Here is an 18,958-nt window from a genome sequence, read left to right on the forward strand (position 1 = left end):
TATGTACAAGACAGAAGTAGCAGCAGCAGGTTCAGGAGAACCCCCAGCTTTGCAGGAAAAAAAAAATACTGACGGAACAAGACCAAAGTGGGGAGAAACCCAAAGCAGCTTGGTAAGGACTGAAGAAACCCAGTGGCCCCCAGAACGTTAGGGTGGAAAGCAATGGGGAGTCTTGTCTGAAGCCAGGTGCTCCGGAAGAATGCGTGGCTGGCTAGCATTCCGAAACAGAGAACTCCACACCACATTTTGTCGCAGGCAACAATAAGAGAACGTATTGGATCTGGTTGAAAGGTCCACCTGTTTTCCTCACAGCCAGACACTTCCAGGAAGTTTGAAGCAGAGCGTGAGGGCAGTGGTCCCTCTCCTGTGCATGGCTGGCCCAGGATATTCTGAATGACACAATGGACAAGATGGCCCCTTGCTGCAGCCCCAATCTCGGCACTTCAGCAGTTGCTGGCGGTCAATGTCCTCCAGGGCAGAAAGCAGGCTGAGAGGGCAGAGGTTAAGCCACAGGGCATACATGGCTCTACTTTCCAGTATCTTGCCACTGCTCTGTGTCATCCCAGCTTGCACCACCGTAGCTGGCTGCCTCACAATAATTTATTACTTATATGCCACCCATCTAACTGGGTTGCCCCAGCTACTCTGAGCGGCTTCTAACAAAAAATAGTAAAAACACAACACAGCCTTGCTTCTGCCTCCCATTTCCCATGACTAAGTATCTCAGAAGCCCATGCAACCATCGCGTCATTTCCAGAAGCTCTGCCATATGTGAATCTTCTCTTTGACAAAGATGCATGTTCACACATCACATCTTTGTGGATATTTAGGTATTTTCAAATACCAGTTTTCTCTTTCTATGTGCTTCCAGACAGTCCTCAATAACAATTCCTGGAGCCTAATAAACCAAACACACAGCTCTTCTGTAAGAAAAGTCAGTATATTTATGGTTTGCTTTATAAAAGTTACTATAATACAATGGTACATAGTATTCAATTCACAAAAAAATTATGAACAAATATTTACAGCATGACATGCCCACAACAAAAAAAAAAACACGTTCTTCTAAACAAGGTATACTGAAGACGGAGCACAGAACAGTCCCAAACTTATACAGCTGTTCAAAACAAAAGGGAACAAAAGGTTTAAAAAAATCCCAAATCTCAAAAGCAGAGATTTAATTTTGTCTTTTTTTGTTTTGTTTTAAGGAACATAAAAAATAGATGCCATTTATTGCAAACCATTTTCCTTGCCCCTTTTAAAGGAGCTCTTTATTTTTCACACTGCGAATTAAAAACCGGTATTTTTACAGAATTCAGGTACAAGGACTAAGGTTTTCCCCTCCACAGTGTTTCATTTTAAGAACTAAATCCCAAATTCATAGTATCCTTTGTTCCCCACCACTGCCTAGTCCCAGAAGCTCCAGTGAGGCGAGAGCTTCATGAGAAGAGACAAAGCTTCGGATGAGCAGGACTTTGCTGGCTGGCGAAGACCCTGTTCATGTGGAGCAACAGAGAAGCACTGAAGCACTTTGGAGCTCCAGACCGTGGCTAATGCAATTTTCTTTGTAACCGCTACAAATACTACGTTGGTAATTGAGAAGGAACGTTATAAAATAAAATTGCCAGGGGAGGGTCAAAGTTATAGATTTGCTTAAATACATTTTAGGTTGTCATTAATAGACTATACACATTTTCTTGTCTGAAATAAATAGATTTTGCACATTAAGGTATCAGAAAGGCAAATTTTAAAAAGCCTTAACTTGGCAGGGTTTTTCTTTTAAATCTTCAGCTTCTTAATGCTTCTAGTTTGATCTACGTATTTGACAAAAAAAAAAGATATTTTGTACAGAATTTACATTATACATAGCTTGACACAAGCTGTAAATGGCGCCAGCTCCCCTCCCCCACCCCAATCTCCCACTCTCTTATTGAGGTCTTGGGCTGACAATCTTTTAAAAAAGAACTCCAAACTACAATAGTCACTTTTAACAAATTATTTACATGCTTCTGAAGTACAAAGAAAACAGCCAAAAACATACAAAACAAAAATCAACATGTTTCTACAAGAAACAGTGTTTGAAGAGAAGAGTTTGAACGGCTGCTATGCACAGATGATGTGTCCATTTTAAATGTCAAAATTTCATCTCCCCCACCCTTTAAAAAACTTTTTATACAGAAATGCACTGAAATGATCCCTGAAAATAGGTCACAAACGACAAAACTGAAACAGCTCTCCATCAGAGTTTACAAATTATTTTCTCCCCCACTGTATTAATAAGCTGCTTTGACAATATAAATATCTGTCAGAGTGAGACATCACTGGCTCCTTCCAAGATTTAATCTGAAACTGGGAACTAGAGTCAGGGAAAATGATTGTATGGAACCAAGCAGGCTGGGACTGAAAGCACAGGAAAGTTCGTTTCTATTTGCTAGATAATACCAGTGTGAAAACTCAATGAAAGTCAAGTTGAATCCCACACCCACCTTGCCCGGCCCTCCATTTGGAGTGGACGAGTCAAGGCTTGTGGGTGGGCCGACGAGACTTTGGCACTGCTCTTGGGTGGCTGGGGTTAGAGTGGAGACTTGTAGGATCAGGATTGTATCTCTAGACTTAGACTGGAGCTGTTATTCCTTCCAGAGATCTGCCTCTCTTGCTTTAAGGAACATAAAAATCCTCCCCTCGTTTGGAGCAGGGACAGAGAAGCTGATCACCTTTGCCCAAAAATTATTTCCCTTCAATGCAGAGCCTTTCAAGGAACAAGAGAATAACCGGATCGGGAGCATTCATAATTTAAAATCCCGACCACGCTTGTGTATATACACGCTTGTGTATATCAAAGAAAACACTTTTGAAAGAGTGTGTGTGTGTGTGTGTGTGTGTGTGTGTGTAGTTACAACTTCTATGCCAGGAAGTTGCTTCAAGTTCCAAGCTAAGGCTATCCAGCAGAACCACGCTGATACGAGTAGCTTTAGTATTGCTGTACTTCCTTAAGAAAACAATTCACTTAACACACACAAAAAATATGCAGGGTTAATAAATACAGAGAGGCCGCATGAGGCATCTTTCCTGCATATGCCCTTACCTAGATTTCCAGCTGGTGTTTCTGCAGGAGATGTGAGATTATACTCCTGGTATGAGAGAGAGTATGGGAAAGGGTGGGAGCCTGTAGATAAGGCAGCTTGCTTACTATGTTCTGTGTTACATGAAATGGATGTGGCTTTCTCAAAAGGTTGGAAGCATTAAAAAGCCACACCAAAGACATGCCAAGGAGAACCTGTAAGGAAGCAGGGGGACTGGCAAAAGAACCAAGGTCACTGCCAACCTTCTGCCCTCCAGTTTTGGACCACAATGGGAGTTGTAGTCCAAAATAACAGAAGAGCCCCAGGTTGGGGAAGGCTGGGATAATCTAACCAACTGCACACATGGTCCTCCGTACTCAATGGCCAGAGTTTGTTCAAGCTCCTCAACACACAAGGCCAGCAGAGCCACTTTGCCCAGAAAGACACCCCAGGCTTGCTTCTTCCTTTCGGCTTCTGACTTTTAGATGTTATATCCAGTAGGATATAACTAGAAGAGGCTTGCAAGCAAAATTCCACTGCCTTACTATGGAAGCCATCAAGACCACACACAAAATGCCAGAGTAACTAGGTGTGGGTGCTGTGGGAAGAAGCAAAAGGCCTGACAGAGAGTATCTGTGCATCTTCTGGTTCCTATTTTTTCTCTGGGAAATTAATTCTTAGTACAGCCAAGTTTAAAGTCCAGTAAATTTTGTCCAGGAGCAAAAGACTGAGGAGTACTGAAGATGAGCATATATTTCAATATTTGCCCGACTCAACATTCTTTTAACAGTTTAGAGATTTTTTCTTTTTTAAGGCACACCCCCCACACTTTTCTTGCTGCAATGTTTGCTTGGGTTTTAATCAAAAAGAAGAACCCCCACTAATCTCTCCAGTGCAAACAAGCACTACATAATTATAGGACAGGCATTTGAGAATGAGGATGTAGTCAGACCAAGAAATCTGCTTGCTACTGAAAATAAGCTTTGACCACAAAAAAGTGCTGCTTTCTCAGGCCATAAAACAGTTGCTCTCCACACACACACACACACACCACACACACACACCCGTGGGGACCCTCCCTGCCTTACTCAACCAAACTGAGCTAAATGAGGACTAGGCTCCACTCGGCTGAGGCAGGCAGGACCTGGTTCTTTCGTCAGAAGTCTCTTCAGTACTTGGGAAGGAAGAAACCTAAAAGATTGTCATTTAAGGACAAGAGCATTCTGCCAAAGGGGATGGGACGATGAGGGTGAAAAACCAAGGAGATAAAAGCAGCCGCTGCCTTGGGGAGGACAGATCTTGTCCCAGCTCACCCCCCACTTGGCATCTGAACAGCCTCTACGCATTTGGAGGGGAGGGAGATGTTTGCCCCGGTTTCCTGTGCAAGCCTCAAGTGTGTGGAGGACATATGGAAACAGGGCTTGGTGGAGCACACTCAGAGGGCTGCCAAACCAACAGTTTCTACAGCATAGCAAGTGCTACAATAGAGAGGGAAATTTGGGGGGTGGGAGAAGGGATCCAGCTCTGCTTTGAAAAAGAAAAGGGAAGTGGGTTCGTTATTGGGTTCCTAAAGCTATAGTTCCCCCTCCCTCCCCCACAAGGACCAGCAGTGTGCAGAAATCCCAGGGGGGCACCAAGGTGACAACATCAACCACAACTCTGATCCACAGAAGGGAGGAGGGTTGTCCTTCTGTGCATCGCAGACCCAGACAGAATTCCCCGCCTGCTTGAGAAAGCCTCCACTTGACGTCGGCGTCCCAGCGCTCACTGCAGGCGATCCCAGCCAGCTTCCATTCAACTCATGGCCTCTTGTGTCTTGAGTCTCTGCTTCACATTTTTGAATGTCTTTCTCCTGACCCTCCACAAGACAAAACTAATGAGTAAAAGGTAGCAGCATTTTATGGAGAGAGGAACATGTTTAAAGGATAATAAGGGTACCTTGCTCTACCCACGAGAGCTACACCATAAAGGAGCGAGCAGAGCAGGAGGCGGGGAGAAGAGAGAGTGTTTTGATTTATGGTGCCACTGAGTAAGGGGAACCATCACGAGGGGCGGAGAGAGGTGGGGTTGTGAATCTGAAGATGAAAAGCACCTGCAGCTTGAAGAGTCCTAGTGTGCGTGTCTTCAATTTGCACTTCTCCTGACAGAAGGATAGAAAGTGCCATATAGGTTCCCCTGTCTCTCTTCCTCATTTTCCTTCTTCCACCTCATCTCTCTTTTTTCTTACTTTTTTTTTTTTTTTGGCAAAAGTGCAACCGCCCTCGGCTACCACAGTTTGGACACAGCCACCACGCGGCAAAAACCTTGGGCTTTAATTCAGGGTCCCTCTGCAGTTCTCGGAGCCACACAAACAGGGGATCTTTACATCCTCAATGGGGAATTTGTAGTCGTATGTAATTTCCTCATTCACATTGATGTACTGCTTCGAGTAGATGACAATCTTCTTCTGAGATTCCACTGTGATGACTTTAGCGTAGCAGTTGGGCTAAAACAAAAGAGGCAGTTAATTAAAAGCTTTGGCTTAAAGATTTTGAGTCGCTTGTTTAGATTTCGGACCCATCACTGTCTTAGTATGTGTGTGCATGTGTGTGTTCTGTGTTTCTGGGAAGGGAGGCTGAAGAAACAAAACAAAAAATACTTTCTAGCCACCTTTTAATATACTTGAGAAGCACATATGATAAGCACAGCGTTAGGCACAAAGAAAACTTAAAGAAGTTGCAAATATCACTGGTTTAAGGTGCTGGTTTTGACCTTTAAAGCCCTACACGGCCTAGGACCCCCATACCTACGGGACCGCCTCTCCTGGTATGTCCCATGGAGGACCTTAAGGTCCACAAATGACAACACTTTGGAGGTCCCAAGTCACAAGGTGGTTAGGTTGGTCTCAACTAGGGCCACGGCCTTTTCAGTACTGGCCCTGACTTGGTGGAACGCTCTGTCACAAGAGACTAGGGCCTTGCGGGACTTGACATCTTTCCACAGGGCCTGCAAGACAGAGCTGTTCCACCTGGCCTTTGGTTTGAACTCAGTCTGACCCTTATGTTTCCCTCCCCTTATGGTTTTGATCCATGGGCTACTTTTGAAATGAGGCTGCATTTTAAATTGCATTTTAACCTGTATTTTAAATTGTCGTCCCCCCCATTATGTTTTTATTGTAATTTTACTGGTGTTAGCCACCCTGAGCCCGGCTCTGGCCAGGGAGGGCAGGGTATAAATTATTATTATTATTATTATTATTATTATTATTATTACTGATAAACAGGCATGAGGAGCAGGGGAGGGAAATCAAAACTGAAGAGCCAACCATCAGTCACCTCCTTCCATAAGACAGCATGGGTCTTAGGAATGTGGGAAACAGAGAGGCCACTGGAGTGGGAAGGCCCACCCACCCACCCACCCACATGGACTCTCTACCCCTACAAGTTTGTTGCCCCACTGTGATGACAGCTGGAGCCACCAGGGGACACAAAAAGGAATTGGGGGGCGGGGAGGTGACAGGGGCTTGGAAAGGGGAGATGCTGCCACGACCCAGGTGACGCCAGGGAGAAGCGCCCAATTTTGAATGGGTGTCTCAGGGCCATCCACTTGCCCCTGCCTGCAGTTGAGATAAAGCCAGGACACAGGGTGAGCCTGTGGCAAAGTGGTGAGTGTCTTCCATCCCTCTGCACATGGGGATGAGGCCTTGCCACAACCAGATTGTGGGCTTGGCAGCAGCAACTGCAGTGAGGAAAAAACCAGGACCAGGGTAGCCCTCAGCAACTGGTAATGGAGAGCAGAGGAAGAGGTGGTGTTGGGGGTGGCAGCGCTGCGTCCTGGAAGCTTTGCTTTGATGACAACCCCCACCTGCCCCTGCGAACAACAGCCCTAGTCTGGATAGCAGCAGCTGCAGATGCAGTGAGATCAGTGACAATGGTGGCTCCTACTGCCTGGGCAGCAATGAAGGAAGCCCAGATGCAGCCCTGTTGCCACACCACAACCGGTCCAGGTAGGGCTGGCAAGGGGAGCAAGCAGAGAGCAAAAGAACTTCCCTCTCTCTCTCTCTCTCTCTCTCTGTGTGTGTGTGTGTGTGTGTGTGTACCTACACACCCTTTCACATTTAATACAGGAATAAAGTCTGATGCCACCAAGTGAGTGATGGAGCTTGTAAGGCCAAGTAACACTTACATTGCAACTGTGGTTAATAAACCTGGCGAAGTTTCCACACTTTGTTGCATCTATAATCGTGTCGTGGTCAACCCTGAACATGTAACTGCTGCCAATGCCTTCGTCTTCATACCGCTTCTCTCGCATGTCAGCAATTACCTGCAGAACAAGCCAAAGGTCACAAGAGCTACCTTCCAAGAGCAGCCACATTAAGAAAGGGAGAGAAGAGGGACCAAACCAAAGAGGTGACACCTGCCAGAATTTTGTTGCTCACCATTTTAAAAAGACCCTCCATGGCTGAAAGTAAAAAGATTTCAAAAGGTAAACAGAGAGCAGCATTTTCACAGGGATACTGGCACAGGAGAGGGCAATACAGCCAACTCACAAGTTGTGTGCATTGGACTAGCGTGGTTGCAGTTCTATGTGCTTGGGAGCTGGCCAGAACTCAATCACACAAATTAAACACAGCAAGGCAGACAGCATAAAAGCTCTTTCCGTGCCAATCCTATGCAATACCTTCCCAGAGCCCAGGGAGCAGGACTGAAGCAGCCACCTTGGGCTGCAAAATCTTGTAGGGTGGCACCCCACCCACCCAGCTCAGGATTGGCAGCAGCAGCTTCTGATTAGAACTCGCAGAACTCTCGCAACTTCTCACAGAGCTTCTGAGATCTCACGTGAAATCTTGTGAGAGTTCTGCATCATCTGGTGAGATTTCAGGTGAGCGGCAGCACCTTCCTGTTTGACCTCAGGTGTCCAAATAGGGTGGGCCACCCATGTTGGTAAGCAAGGCAGAAAGCTTAAAAGATATTCACTTTGCATGGGGCAAGGCCCACTTGGAAAAGCAAGAATGGCTGAAGGGGGCAGTTCTGGGGTTGTCACTGCTGCTGTACAGAACAACGCATGTATCAGACCTTCAATCTGTAAATAAAGCATTTTAAATTTACTGAATGATGTGTGGTCTGTTTATTGCCAGAGGGGCAAAAAGAAACAGATTGCTGTAAGTGGACTAAATGGGATAGAAGGGGGACAGGATTGCCCGCCTGCAGGCTGAGCTGGGGCAACACATTCTGCCCCCTCGCTCTACTGCACGGCCACATGGGGCTCACGCCACTCCTTACAAGCTGCTCCATGGGTTGGAACTCCGACGCGCGGCTCCTCTCCTCTTACCTGCCGGATATTCTGCCCCACATACTCAATCACCATCTCGTCAGCAGCAATAGGCTCCATTGCAAAGAGTCCCCAGTCGTGAATGTGACTCTTGCAGAATTTTAGCTTTTTCTTCCGGAACTGTGCGATGGGGAAGAGAGACAATAAAAAGGGTGCCTGTAAGCTGTTTGTTCGAAAACCGGCAGAATGCTGGAGCAGACTGAGCACAGCAGGGCTTACAACCCAGCAACATGCCATTCAAAAGATCCATTTCTAAATAAGCCGAAACCACGTTTTAGAGGCTTCTTAAGCTTGGGCCACGGCAGCCAGTGCCCCTTCCTGCCACACTTCCCATTTGAATGCTACTTTATCAGAGTAACAGAAAACAGAGAGACATGTAGAATATAAAATAATGGCAGTCCGTAAAAACTAATATGGAGTTACTTGAAGAGAACAGGCAATCCTGTTTGATATTACTTGTTCTTCACAGGCCATCTCCAGGGTGTGAGGAACTGCATTAAAGCCAACATTGTAATTCGGAACAAAACTACAGTCATAGAATCATAGAGTTGGAAGAGACCACAAGGGCCATCGAGTCCAACCCCCTGCCAAGCAGGAAACACCATCAGAGCACTCCTGACATATGGTTGTCAAGCCTCTGCTTAAAGACCTCCAAAGTAGGAGACTCCACCACACTCCTTGGCAGCAAATTCCACTGTCGAACAGCTCTTACTGTCAGGAAGTTCTTCCTAATGTTTAGGTGGAATCTTCTTTCTTGTAGTTTGGATCCATTGCTCCGTGTCCGCTTCTCCGGAGCAGCAGAAAACAACCTTTCTCCCTCCTCTATGTGACATCCTTTTATATATTTGAACATGGCTATCATATCACCCCTTAACCTCCTCTTCTCCAGGCTAAACATGCCCAGCTCCCTTAGCCGTTCCTTGTAAGGCATTGTTTCCAGGCCTTTGACCATTTTGGTTGCCCTCCTCTGGACACGTTCCAGTTTGTCAGTGTCCTTCTTGAACTGTGGTGCCCAGAACTGGACACAGTACTCCAGGTGAGGTCTGACCAGAGCAGAATAGTCATGAGTTACAGTCATTAGTTTTCCAAAGTCATTTAGATTATTTAATTGCCATTTTATTCCCTGCTTGTGTAAATAATAAAACTGTTGGTTCAAACATTTTTGTCCTTTCAAGATTTGCAGCCAAGATGATCAAGGGTCTGGAAACCAGGCCTTATGAGAAATGGTTGAAGGAGCTGAGTACGTTTAACTTGGAAAAGAGGAAACTGAGAGGAGATAGGATAGCCATCTTCAACTATCTCAAGGGCTATCATATGGAGGAGGGAGCAAGCTTGTTTTCTTCAGCTCTGGAGGGAAGGAGTCAAACCAATGGCTTCAAGGGACAAGAAGATTCTGACTAAACAGCAGGAAGAACTTTCTGACAGTATGAGCTGTTTGACAGTGGAAAGGACTCGCTTGGTAGACTCTCCTTCCTTGGAGGTTTCAAAGCAGAGGTTGGATGGCCATCTGTCAGGGATGCTTTAGCTGGAATTCTTGCATTGCAAATGACCATTGGGATCCCTTCCAACTCTGCAATTCCACAGTTCTATTATTTTGGGTGAGCTTTTCATTTAGGGCCCCTGTCACACTTCAGTATACAAATAAGTTGAATTGGAACTCCTTTAAAGGTAAAGGGACCCCTGACCATTAGGTCCAGTCGTGACCGACTCTGGGGTTGTGGCGCTCATCTCGCTTTATTGGCCGAGGGAGCCGGCGTACAGCTTCCAGGTCATGTGGCCAGCAGGACTAAGCCGCTTCTGGCGAACCAGAGCAACGTACAGAAACGCCGTTTACCTTCCTGCCGGAGCAGTACCTATTTATCTACTTGCACTTTGATGTGCTTTTGAACTGCTAGGTTGGCAGGAGCAGGGACCGAGAAACGGGAGCTCACCCCGTCGTGGGGATTCGAACTGCCAACCTTCTGATCAGCAAGTCCTAGGATCTGTGGTTTAACCCACAGTGCCACCTGCGTCCCTGGAACTCCTTTAAATCTCTCCAAATTTTGGCAACCATCATTCTACTTGCCACAAATGTATCTCCAATTAAGTTTTATTATGCAATTCCAAATAAATGTAATGGTGCCAACTGAGGGATTTTAACCATTCATTCTCCAGCTACTTTTCTCAATTCCTGGAATTTCTTGAAACGTCACATCCCAGAATTCCTGCCACCCTTCAGGCCTTCTCTCAAAGGAACTTGCAGATTCCTTCTGCAAAGCTTGTCCCAAGACCACAGCAACATGATTTTAACCCTTTCCTGCCATTCCTCAATCAAATACGTCACTTGGAAGGCAGACAAATTCACTGACCAGTAGGGGTTATAGTAAATGGAGGCTTCCAAGAAGGAAGCTGCACAACTTACCTTGAGCTGGTTGAATTTGAGCAAGTCACTGTCGCAACTGCCAGGTAGGGAGGACAGAAGCCTGCGTTGCTCGGACCTCCTCTCGGAGCCAGCCCGGGTGGAAACGTGCACCTGAGCAGGGATGCTCATTCCCTGAGGACCAAAAAAAGGACAGCATAGCAGTTAGCAAGCAGCTGAGTGGAACTGGTCCCAGGCAGGTTTAGCCTCAAGGCTGGGGTGAGCTCAGTGACACAGCATCTGCACGCTGAGAAATATTTTTGCTCAAGATCCCAGAGAGCTGCTCAAAGATGGCAGACTGGCCCATAGCCAAGGGGCAGTGCAGCCCATGCTTATCCTGCAGAGGGCGCCAGGCTCAATCCCTGGAGCCTGAAGGAAGAGGGAAGGTGGCGAGGAAGACCAGGGCTGGATACCTATAGCCAGAAAGAGGAGCCAGCAGTGGGAGAGGTGGAACAATGGCCTGACGCGGCATAAGCCAGCCACACACCCACCAACCTGCCCCCCTCCAGATGTTTTGGGCTATAACTCCCATCATCCCAAGCCAACACAGCCATGTAGTGGTCCAAAACAACTGCAGGACGCCCAATTGGCAAAAAGTGGTGTAACGTAAATTCATATATTATTGTTTTTTTGCTGACTTGATCATAAGGCAGTTACTTACTAGGCAAAAGGTTCCTGCACTGCAGGACCCCTCATGGTCCCTTCCAACTCTACAATTCTATGATGCTATTCTATATAGAGAACATTCTATTCTTCTAAGTGAGCTAATAAAATATATTAATCCTATTAAAAATTAACCCCCAAACTGAATGCTCCCCACCCACCCACACGTTTGGCCTGCCGCCTTTTCTAGCTCTTTTTCTGCTCCACTCTTCTGGCAAGGGAGAACGCACCCCAGCTGACTTGCCTGCCACATTGACCCATTTATACCCCCTAACATCTCATATCCCTGCCTGCCACCTTCTCCAGACGGTTACAATTAAGTCAGCAACTCAAGGGTGCAATTCAAATGCCATGGCTTTTCTGCCCCCAAACTGTAAGAAGGTTCAAGTGGACTTCAGGGAGGAAGGAGGTAGGTGCCTGCAGAACTCCCAGCCAGACACACAGAACGGGACAGCAAGGAGAAGGAAGAGGGGACCCGTCCTTTACCTGTGTGTCGGCAGGAGGCTCCTCTGCAAATGCACGGCTGTTATTGAGGTATTTCAGTTTGTCCTTCTTGTCGATCTTGTAGTAGCCTTCGCTGCGGGCACAGCCTGTGACGTGCTCCCGCATCCCATCGTCCCGTTTTTTCTTCTTTGGAGTAGAAAAGCTGGTTGGTGGACTCCACGTTAAGGAAAAACCCAGGAAAGATGCGGGCTGCAAGGCCCTGCAATTATGCCAGCAAAGCTTGCTGGGCCCTTGGCCCTCAGCCAGAGATGGGCAACATTTTCTAGCCCAAGGGCCTCCTTGCCACCTGGGCCACTTTCTAGGGCTGAATACCAGTGGTGGGCAGGGCCAGAGGGGAAAGTAGGTGAAGAAATAGGTGCGGCTTTTACCTTTGCAGAGTCTGCTACATTCCAGCCACAAGAAAGTCGGGAGTCTCTCCCTCTCCCTCTCCCTCTCCCTCTCTCTCTCTCTCTCACACACACACACACAGCCTCCATCTAGGTAAGCATGAAAAACTTTCATGATGAAAATATGTAACAAACAAGCGAGTTAAAAATCAGAAGAGGTAAAATGATTGCCTACCTAGGGGTGTCTTCAATACCTGGTGGAATGCCAGTCCCGATGGGGCCTCTTGTTCTTCAGCAGAGAGGGCATTCCACAACACTGGAGCCACCAGAGGAAGAGCCCACCTTTGTGCTACCACAAGCCAAGCATCATCCAGCCATGTCAAAGCTAGCCGGGTATCATTTGCTGATCTTAATGCTCTTACCTAGCAGTGGAGGGGAAGATGCTTTTTCAGGCATTAGCTAGAGGAATCACTCCAATACGTATTTGGTAAGGGAGTGGAATTTCCCATTTTCTCTGTCAGGCAGATCACTATGTAACAACTGCCAGACACAAAGCATGTCAAAAGTACCGTAATCTTCCACTGAACCATTGGCAGAGGAGCATGCGAGCCTGTTAAGTTTGCAAACTCATCAAGCAGAACTGAATTGTGCCTGACAAAGAGTTCTGTGAAATGCTAGGGTTGCATATCATTTTTACTAAACAAAATGATGTCAATAGATGGTACTAAGCAAGCAGCTTTAACTTGGTGTTCTGCCTTTATTTTTTCATTATTATATTTTTTTGGGGGGAGGGGATGTTGAATTTGTTGGTGTTTTAATTATGTATGGATTTTATAATTTATTTTAAACTTGTAAACAGCTTGGAAGCCATTTTGGCATGTTAGTGGTATATAGATATAATTAATAATAATAATAACAGTACCAGAATGGCTACAATGTTTAAAATTTAGTAATGCTTTTAAAATAAAAGATGCTGCACTTGCTTATTACTAATCATCACCTGTATTTTGAATCAGTTATGTTATTAATCACTGCTTCGGTTACTACCATAACAATGCTTAGCAAAAATGATTTATGTCATCGTCATCAGCACCATTCCATTTCTAAGTCTGCAGACTAGCAAAAGGTCTGAATGTCTGGTCCAGTTTCAGTGCTCCCAAGGCGGCCAGCACTTTAAATAGGGGATTTAAATCTTTGCCACAGCAGGCGCCTCTAAAAACTCTCCCTTTAGTATGAAACAGTCAACTCAATTGGCAGAATTGTTAAGTAGAGCACGCGGCTTCGCTGTGGTGTGAAACAGGAGTTCAGCACACTCCATGGGACAAGGGAAGACTAACCTCAACAGGATGATATCAACAAATGGGATAAATTAGGAAGTTTGGGGGCTTAATGTCAGAACTGTTTTTTGAGCCCCCCAGCCCGTTGCACAGAAGAACCTTGAAATTCTGCAGACGTGTGTAGTAAGAACAAAAGCAGGTTTTCATGCGCTTATAGAAGCTACAAGTCATATTAAATTTAGCCCACTATTTTAGGGCCAAAAATACATTTGTATCTGATGACTGCAAATAATCATTACAGCAATGCCCAACTCTTTTTATGTAAAAGGCCCTTTATAAGCATGTAAGAAGAGTCTGCTGCATTAAGCCAACCAATTGCCCATCTAGTCCAGCAACCTGCCCACAGTGGGGAACCCAATTTCTGTAGTAAACCTGCAAGCAGGACCTCCTGTGGTTTCCTGCTATTGTTTTTGACTATAGTTATGGCACTGTCAGTTACGTTCAGGGAGTCTAGCCTTTAGAAACAGGGCTTTGCCCAGTCAAGGGGGTTCAGGAACTGCTGAGAAGCCTGCTCATGAGTTACTGTTTCTGCTCCTATAGAGGAATAACTGGGTCCTTTTTTGGCCAGGATGGTGGTCTAGTCATTGCTGAAGAGACCTATTTGCTGAATGACATTAATAAATAGGAAATATTAAAAAGTAGTCAAGTTTGGTATTTTAGCAACTAAACTTAGAAAGGATTTTGTGGACAACAGTACATTAGACTAAGTTCTGTTTCTTATTTCACTTTCTAAGCAGTTTCTGGAACTGAACTGTTATTACCATATGCAGTGTATATATTTTTATATTTTTTCTGCAGTATTGTTAAGGCTTATTGCTTACAACAAAATTACCAACCAAGTACAGCAATGCCCAATAAAACCAGCTCCTCAAAAACAATACATTCCCGAGGAAGCCCAATCTGGTAATCCAGCAAAAAAAGAAAAAGGGAAAAAAGGATATGAGGATGGTATACCCAGAGGGTATCATTGAGCCAGTCCATGCCATTGTCTTGCTGCAACAGGTGATCGTATGTAACACACAGGAAATGGATATCCTCTTCGTCAATGCCCCCATTCCAAATGTCATATAAAATGGTCATCTCCTCAAACTCAGAGCGGGGCCTGAAGTGATACTGATGAGGGGAATACTCAGGGGAAGGAATTGTTGGAACGTCCTCCGGCCTCTTTTTCTGTCGCCTCCACTGTCTTTTGGATTTCAGGTAGGCCTCTTCTTCTTTCAAGTCCTCGTTCCACTGGTTCTCCAGCTCCTTAAAGGGAAGCTTCTCAGCTAGAACATCTGGGGGGAGCTTGTCATGGAAGCCTTCATTCCGGAAATCCAGGGTCACTGCTTCCGGATCTTTCAGGGCATAGAAAGCCTCTGGGTGGCTACTCAACAAATCTTTGCTCACAGCACTTTCAGTCAAGACAACTGGGATGGGAAGAAGAGGAGGCTCAATGGGCTTGCCAGAATAGGCATCCAACATAGGGCCCAAAGGAGAGGATCGTTTCGGCCGCCCTGGTTTCCTTTTGATGGGCAAGACAGAAGAGGGAGGCTGAGGCAGGAGAGGAGGGGAAGCCACAGAGACTTCTGGGTAGGGCAAAAGGGGCCGTGCCTCTGTGGTGTACTCCTCTAGAGGCATCTTTGAGTCCACAGAAAAGCTAGGGAGAGCAGCAAGAGGTACTGGCTGGCTAGGGGGCAAGTCGAGACGTGCAAGGAAAGCTGGGACAGGTGGACTGGCAAAGGGAATGGGGGAGGGAACACTGTTCATGCCAGCCAGTAAGGAAGCACCAAGAGGTTCTTTAAAGACTTTCTCATCAGGTTCGTCTTCAGAGGGCTTCCTGCCTGACGAAAGGCAAGGAAGGGTAGCACCAGGCTCTGGGAAAGTCGGGGTGAAAGTGAAATCCCTCCCAGGCGTCCGAGGAATGCCGCCACTGTTGATCCCGGGGGACTGGGATGGGTAGGAAAAGGGGCTTCCTGGGACCTGAGGGGAACTTAAGGTCAAGCTGCTTCCTGTGAGAGGAGCGTCATTGCCAGGGGTGGCTGGGACAGTGTCCGTGCTCTGGGACTTGGAGAAAGTGTGAGAGCACTTGGCTGCAATGTCCCGTCCAGGAGTCCGAGGGAGCTCTTCTTCCAGAGTTGGTTTGGTCATGCTTAACTGATCCGGGAACTGCTCTGGAAGGAGGAATGGGTCCTCTTTACCAGATGTGACTGAGGGGAGGGGAAGCGAAGAGGGTGGCACCGCACTGAGTGGAAGCCCAGGAGACTCCAAGTGAGCCTGCCGCTCTCCCCCGGGAGTCCAAGGGAGACGGTCCTCTTCCTCGGCTGAGCGGGACTGTCGGCTTTTTGCTGGGGCTTCAGAAATGTTGTTGTCCGGCTTGGTGAAAAAGGAGGTACTGCTGGCCAAAATGTCTCCAAAAAGCCCCACCGGCGTTGGTGGACAGAGGTTTTCTTCATCCTGACTCTCTGGCTGTGGGCTGACCAGCGCCTCAGGCTCCAGCTCGACATCGGGTTCAGACTCCTCCTCTAGAAAGAAAAACACAGAGGAGCAAATGACACACCTTAAGGAAACACACTGTGGTTACAAAACTGCCTGAAGACTGGAAGGGACGCAAAGGGCATTTACCCCAAACATCTGGGGCTGGGAATGGAAACAGGATCTATACAGACGGCAGACTGAAGGATGTTCACGGAGCACCGAGGTAAGAACCCACTTGCAAACCCCTGCAAAGCTCCACTAAGTCTTCAAGGATGCAGCTAACACATTTTCAAATTCCTGTCTAAAATCACAAGGGCTAGAACTGTGCCATTAAAAAAGCAAATTTCACGCCAGATACCCACTGGTATCTACTTGGGCAGTCAGCACAAAGTGCACACAATCCTAATTTTCAGCAGTTTTTCTACATCATCTTTGCCACCACATAGTGACAAACCCAGTGGACAGAGAAGCCAGGCTGAACGAGGAAGTGAGTTGGGGGAGGAGTTAGCAGCCAGCAGCAGTTCTATTTAGCTGATTGGAGGACTTGTGAACAGGGGTTTGAGAGGGCGCTTTGAGGATGAAACCTGGAGTGCTTTCTTATAGAGCACATAGAACCATGTGGTAGGGTAGGAGAGCTGAAAATAATGCCAATATATTTCACATCTGACAACCAATGCACCCCTTGGGTTTCAGATAATACATGGGTAGATGAGTCTTAAAAGAGCAGGACACAAATTTTTACGGCTCTCTAACAGCTATGGTTGCTTGACGCTTAGTTTGGTCAGATTAGAGTAATACACTTCCAGAGTGAATGCTAAATACATTACTTCTGGTAAATGAGCCACCATATGATCGGACTTATGTGTCCTTTCCCCTCTCCTACCCATGTGCTTATTCCCTTCCTCTTTCACAACAAATTGTGAGTTATCATTACATTTGAACTAGCAAACCATTGTTTATGTGCAAATGACATAACTGGAAACCATGGTTCTACAGCAGAAACCAGGCTGAAACTCATTTTCATAAATGCCAAGCCACATTGCTACATCTGAACTGAGTTCATGTTTAAAAAAGAAGCTGGAACAACTATTATGAATTAATTGCCATGTCACTGGAACACCACAGCGCTATCAATTACTTTGTTTGGTCTTAGAACTAGAGCTGGGTGATATATTGATAAATTGTCTGAAACTGGTATGGTGTTCAGATCACAATACTGCTTCCAAACAATTTGAGCTGGTAATACATTGCACCAGCTCAAATTGCCTGCAAGACAGCAAAGGTGCAGGCAGACAGGCAGAGCACCTTATCGGATTCCATCTGCCTGCCTGTGCGTGCCTTTGAGGAAGCCCCTGCACTGCCCCTCCAGCTCACACAAATCAGAGCAGCATCAGGGCTCACTCAGCTGAGGGGCGGGAGGCTTCCTGCTCCCCCCAGCTCATGCAAACCAGAGCAGTATCAGGGTTTGGTAGGGCTGGGCAATGTATCTCAGCTGCTTCTACTTCCCGTAAGGTGGGTAGGAAGAAGTAGCTAAGATACATTCCAGAGTCAGACATCATGAGATATCAGCATATCACAGTATTTAGTTGCTGATATATCACAATGCTGAAAACCAGGTATTGTCCAGCCTTGCTTAAAACTAAACATGGAGATTGAAAAGCAGCCACTTGTATTCAGATCAGGAACTTGAACAAGAAATCCTAAGAGTAGGGCTAAGAGAGGCCTTAATCAAGATGCTGTTGAACTAGACAGAATTTGAAACCAGCACAAGACACATTAAGGCTGCTTCTGATGTGATCCTGTTCAGCCTTAAATCCCACAAGCCACTCCCACATCAGCACGTGTGCCCAAACTTTATTTCAGAATGAGCTACACATTCAGCTGCTCTGTGATTCACAGGTCTTTGTGGAGCCAGGGGCATTTTTTCATGACAGGTTCTGCACTCATGCAAGGCCTACCTCCAAATATTTTATCAGCTTTCCCCTCCAGAGGTAGGGACTCCTACTCCAGGAGGAAAGGCAGGAGCAGAGACAGGCTTTCAGAGCCCTTACTCACCAGATACTGGGAGGAGAGAGTTTGCAAAACGGTCAAAACTGCCCCTCACCTGGCACACACACTGGTGACAACTGTAGCTTCTCCTCCTGGGCTCTCTCAATCACCACCAGCACTTCAGCCACAGACTGCTGGAGGAGTTCCCCGCTTTCCTCCTCTGCATGCTTGACTTCTTCCTTCTGCTCCTCTCCTTCCGGCATCAAAGGCTCCGGAAGAACTAGAGGAGTCCCTTCAATGTAATCGTCCACTGGAAACAATTCCAGGATGGTCTCCTTCTGATCATCGTCTTCAGCCTCTTGAGGGAGAGACTCAGGGGGCAGCTGGGTAGGCAGGGCTTCTGTTTCTTGCTGCAGACACACTCTTTCTTCATCTTCCACCTGCTCCTCATAGTCCTCTTCCTCTTCCCCTTCCTCTTCCTCCTCCTCCTCCTCCTCGTCTTCATCAGAATCAGAGCTCGTCCCAAAGTCTGAGGATTCCTCACTTTCATCAGAGGACTCAATCTCTGCTCCAGAGGAGGCAGGACTTCCTACATCTTCTGCTGGAACACAAAAAAACACATTTTGGTCAGGACAGGCAAGAGAAATTAATTAGAAGCATAAGATTTCCATTTGCTTGTTTTTTCTCTCCCTCCCTGTCACATATCCATGCTAGAGAGCTCCCTAAGTCTTTATAAAACCATCTGTGCTGGTAGCCATTGAAATGGCCCAAAGCAATGTGCTGTGTGAAAACACTTTTTATCCTGAATGTACCATAGTTTACCTGGACAATAGAAGGTTCAAGGGGTTTTTTTTAATCTAGGAGTAAAAGAAGAGAAGCTGTCTTCTCACCATACAGAATTTTACCTGCCCT

The 18,958-nt window shown here is 46.4% G+C and overlaps 1 protein-coding gene and 1 long non-coding RNA gene across 7 annotated transcripts in view; both read right to left on the reverse strand.

Moving 5' to 3' along the window:
• Window positions 1-18,958, reverse strand: part of LOC309521564 — a 141,383-nt gene that overhangs the window by 26,658 nt on the left and 95,767 nt on the right. The window lies entirely within an intron of this gene.
• The window catches only part of SETD1B (SET domain containing 1B, histone lysine methyltransferase), a 64,382-nt gene continuing 50,670 nt past the window's right edge, over window positions 5,247-18,958 (reverse strand). For 4 of the 6 annotated variants that reach the window (XM_082204069.1, XM_082204064.1, XM_082204066.1 and 1 more), the window contains 7 exons: window positions 18,162-18,647; window positions 14,542-16,104; window positions 11,920-12,086; window positions 10,774-10,905; window positions 8,373-8,492; window positions 7,227-7,364; window positions 5,247-5,547 (listed from right to left, as the gene is read on the reverse strand). In XM_082204069.1, coding sequence (XP_082060195.1) covers window positions 5,374-5,547; window positions 7,227-7,364; window positions 8,373-8,492; window positions 10,774-10,905; window positions 11,920-12,086; window positions 14,542-16,104; window positions 18,162-18,647 — 2,780 coding nt within the window. In that variant the 3' untranslated portion in view covers window positions 5,247-5,373. The remainder of the gene's footprint in view (window positions 5,548-7,226; window positions 7,365-8,372; window positions 8,493-10,773; window positions 10,906-11,919; window positions 12,087-14,541; window positions 16,105-18,161; window positions 18,648-18,958) is intronic. The other 2 variants (XM_082204065.1, XM_082204068.1) reach the window with 1 other exon arrangement.

Source organism: Podarcis vaucheri (genome assembly GCF_965113315.1).
Source record: "Podarcis vaucheri genome assembly, chromosome: 16".
Taxonomy (NCBI): Eukaryota; Metazoa; Chordata; class Lepidosauria; order Squamata; family Lacertidae; genus Podarcis; species Podarcis vaucheri.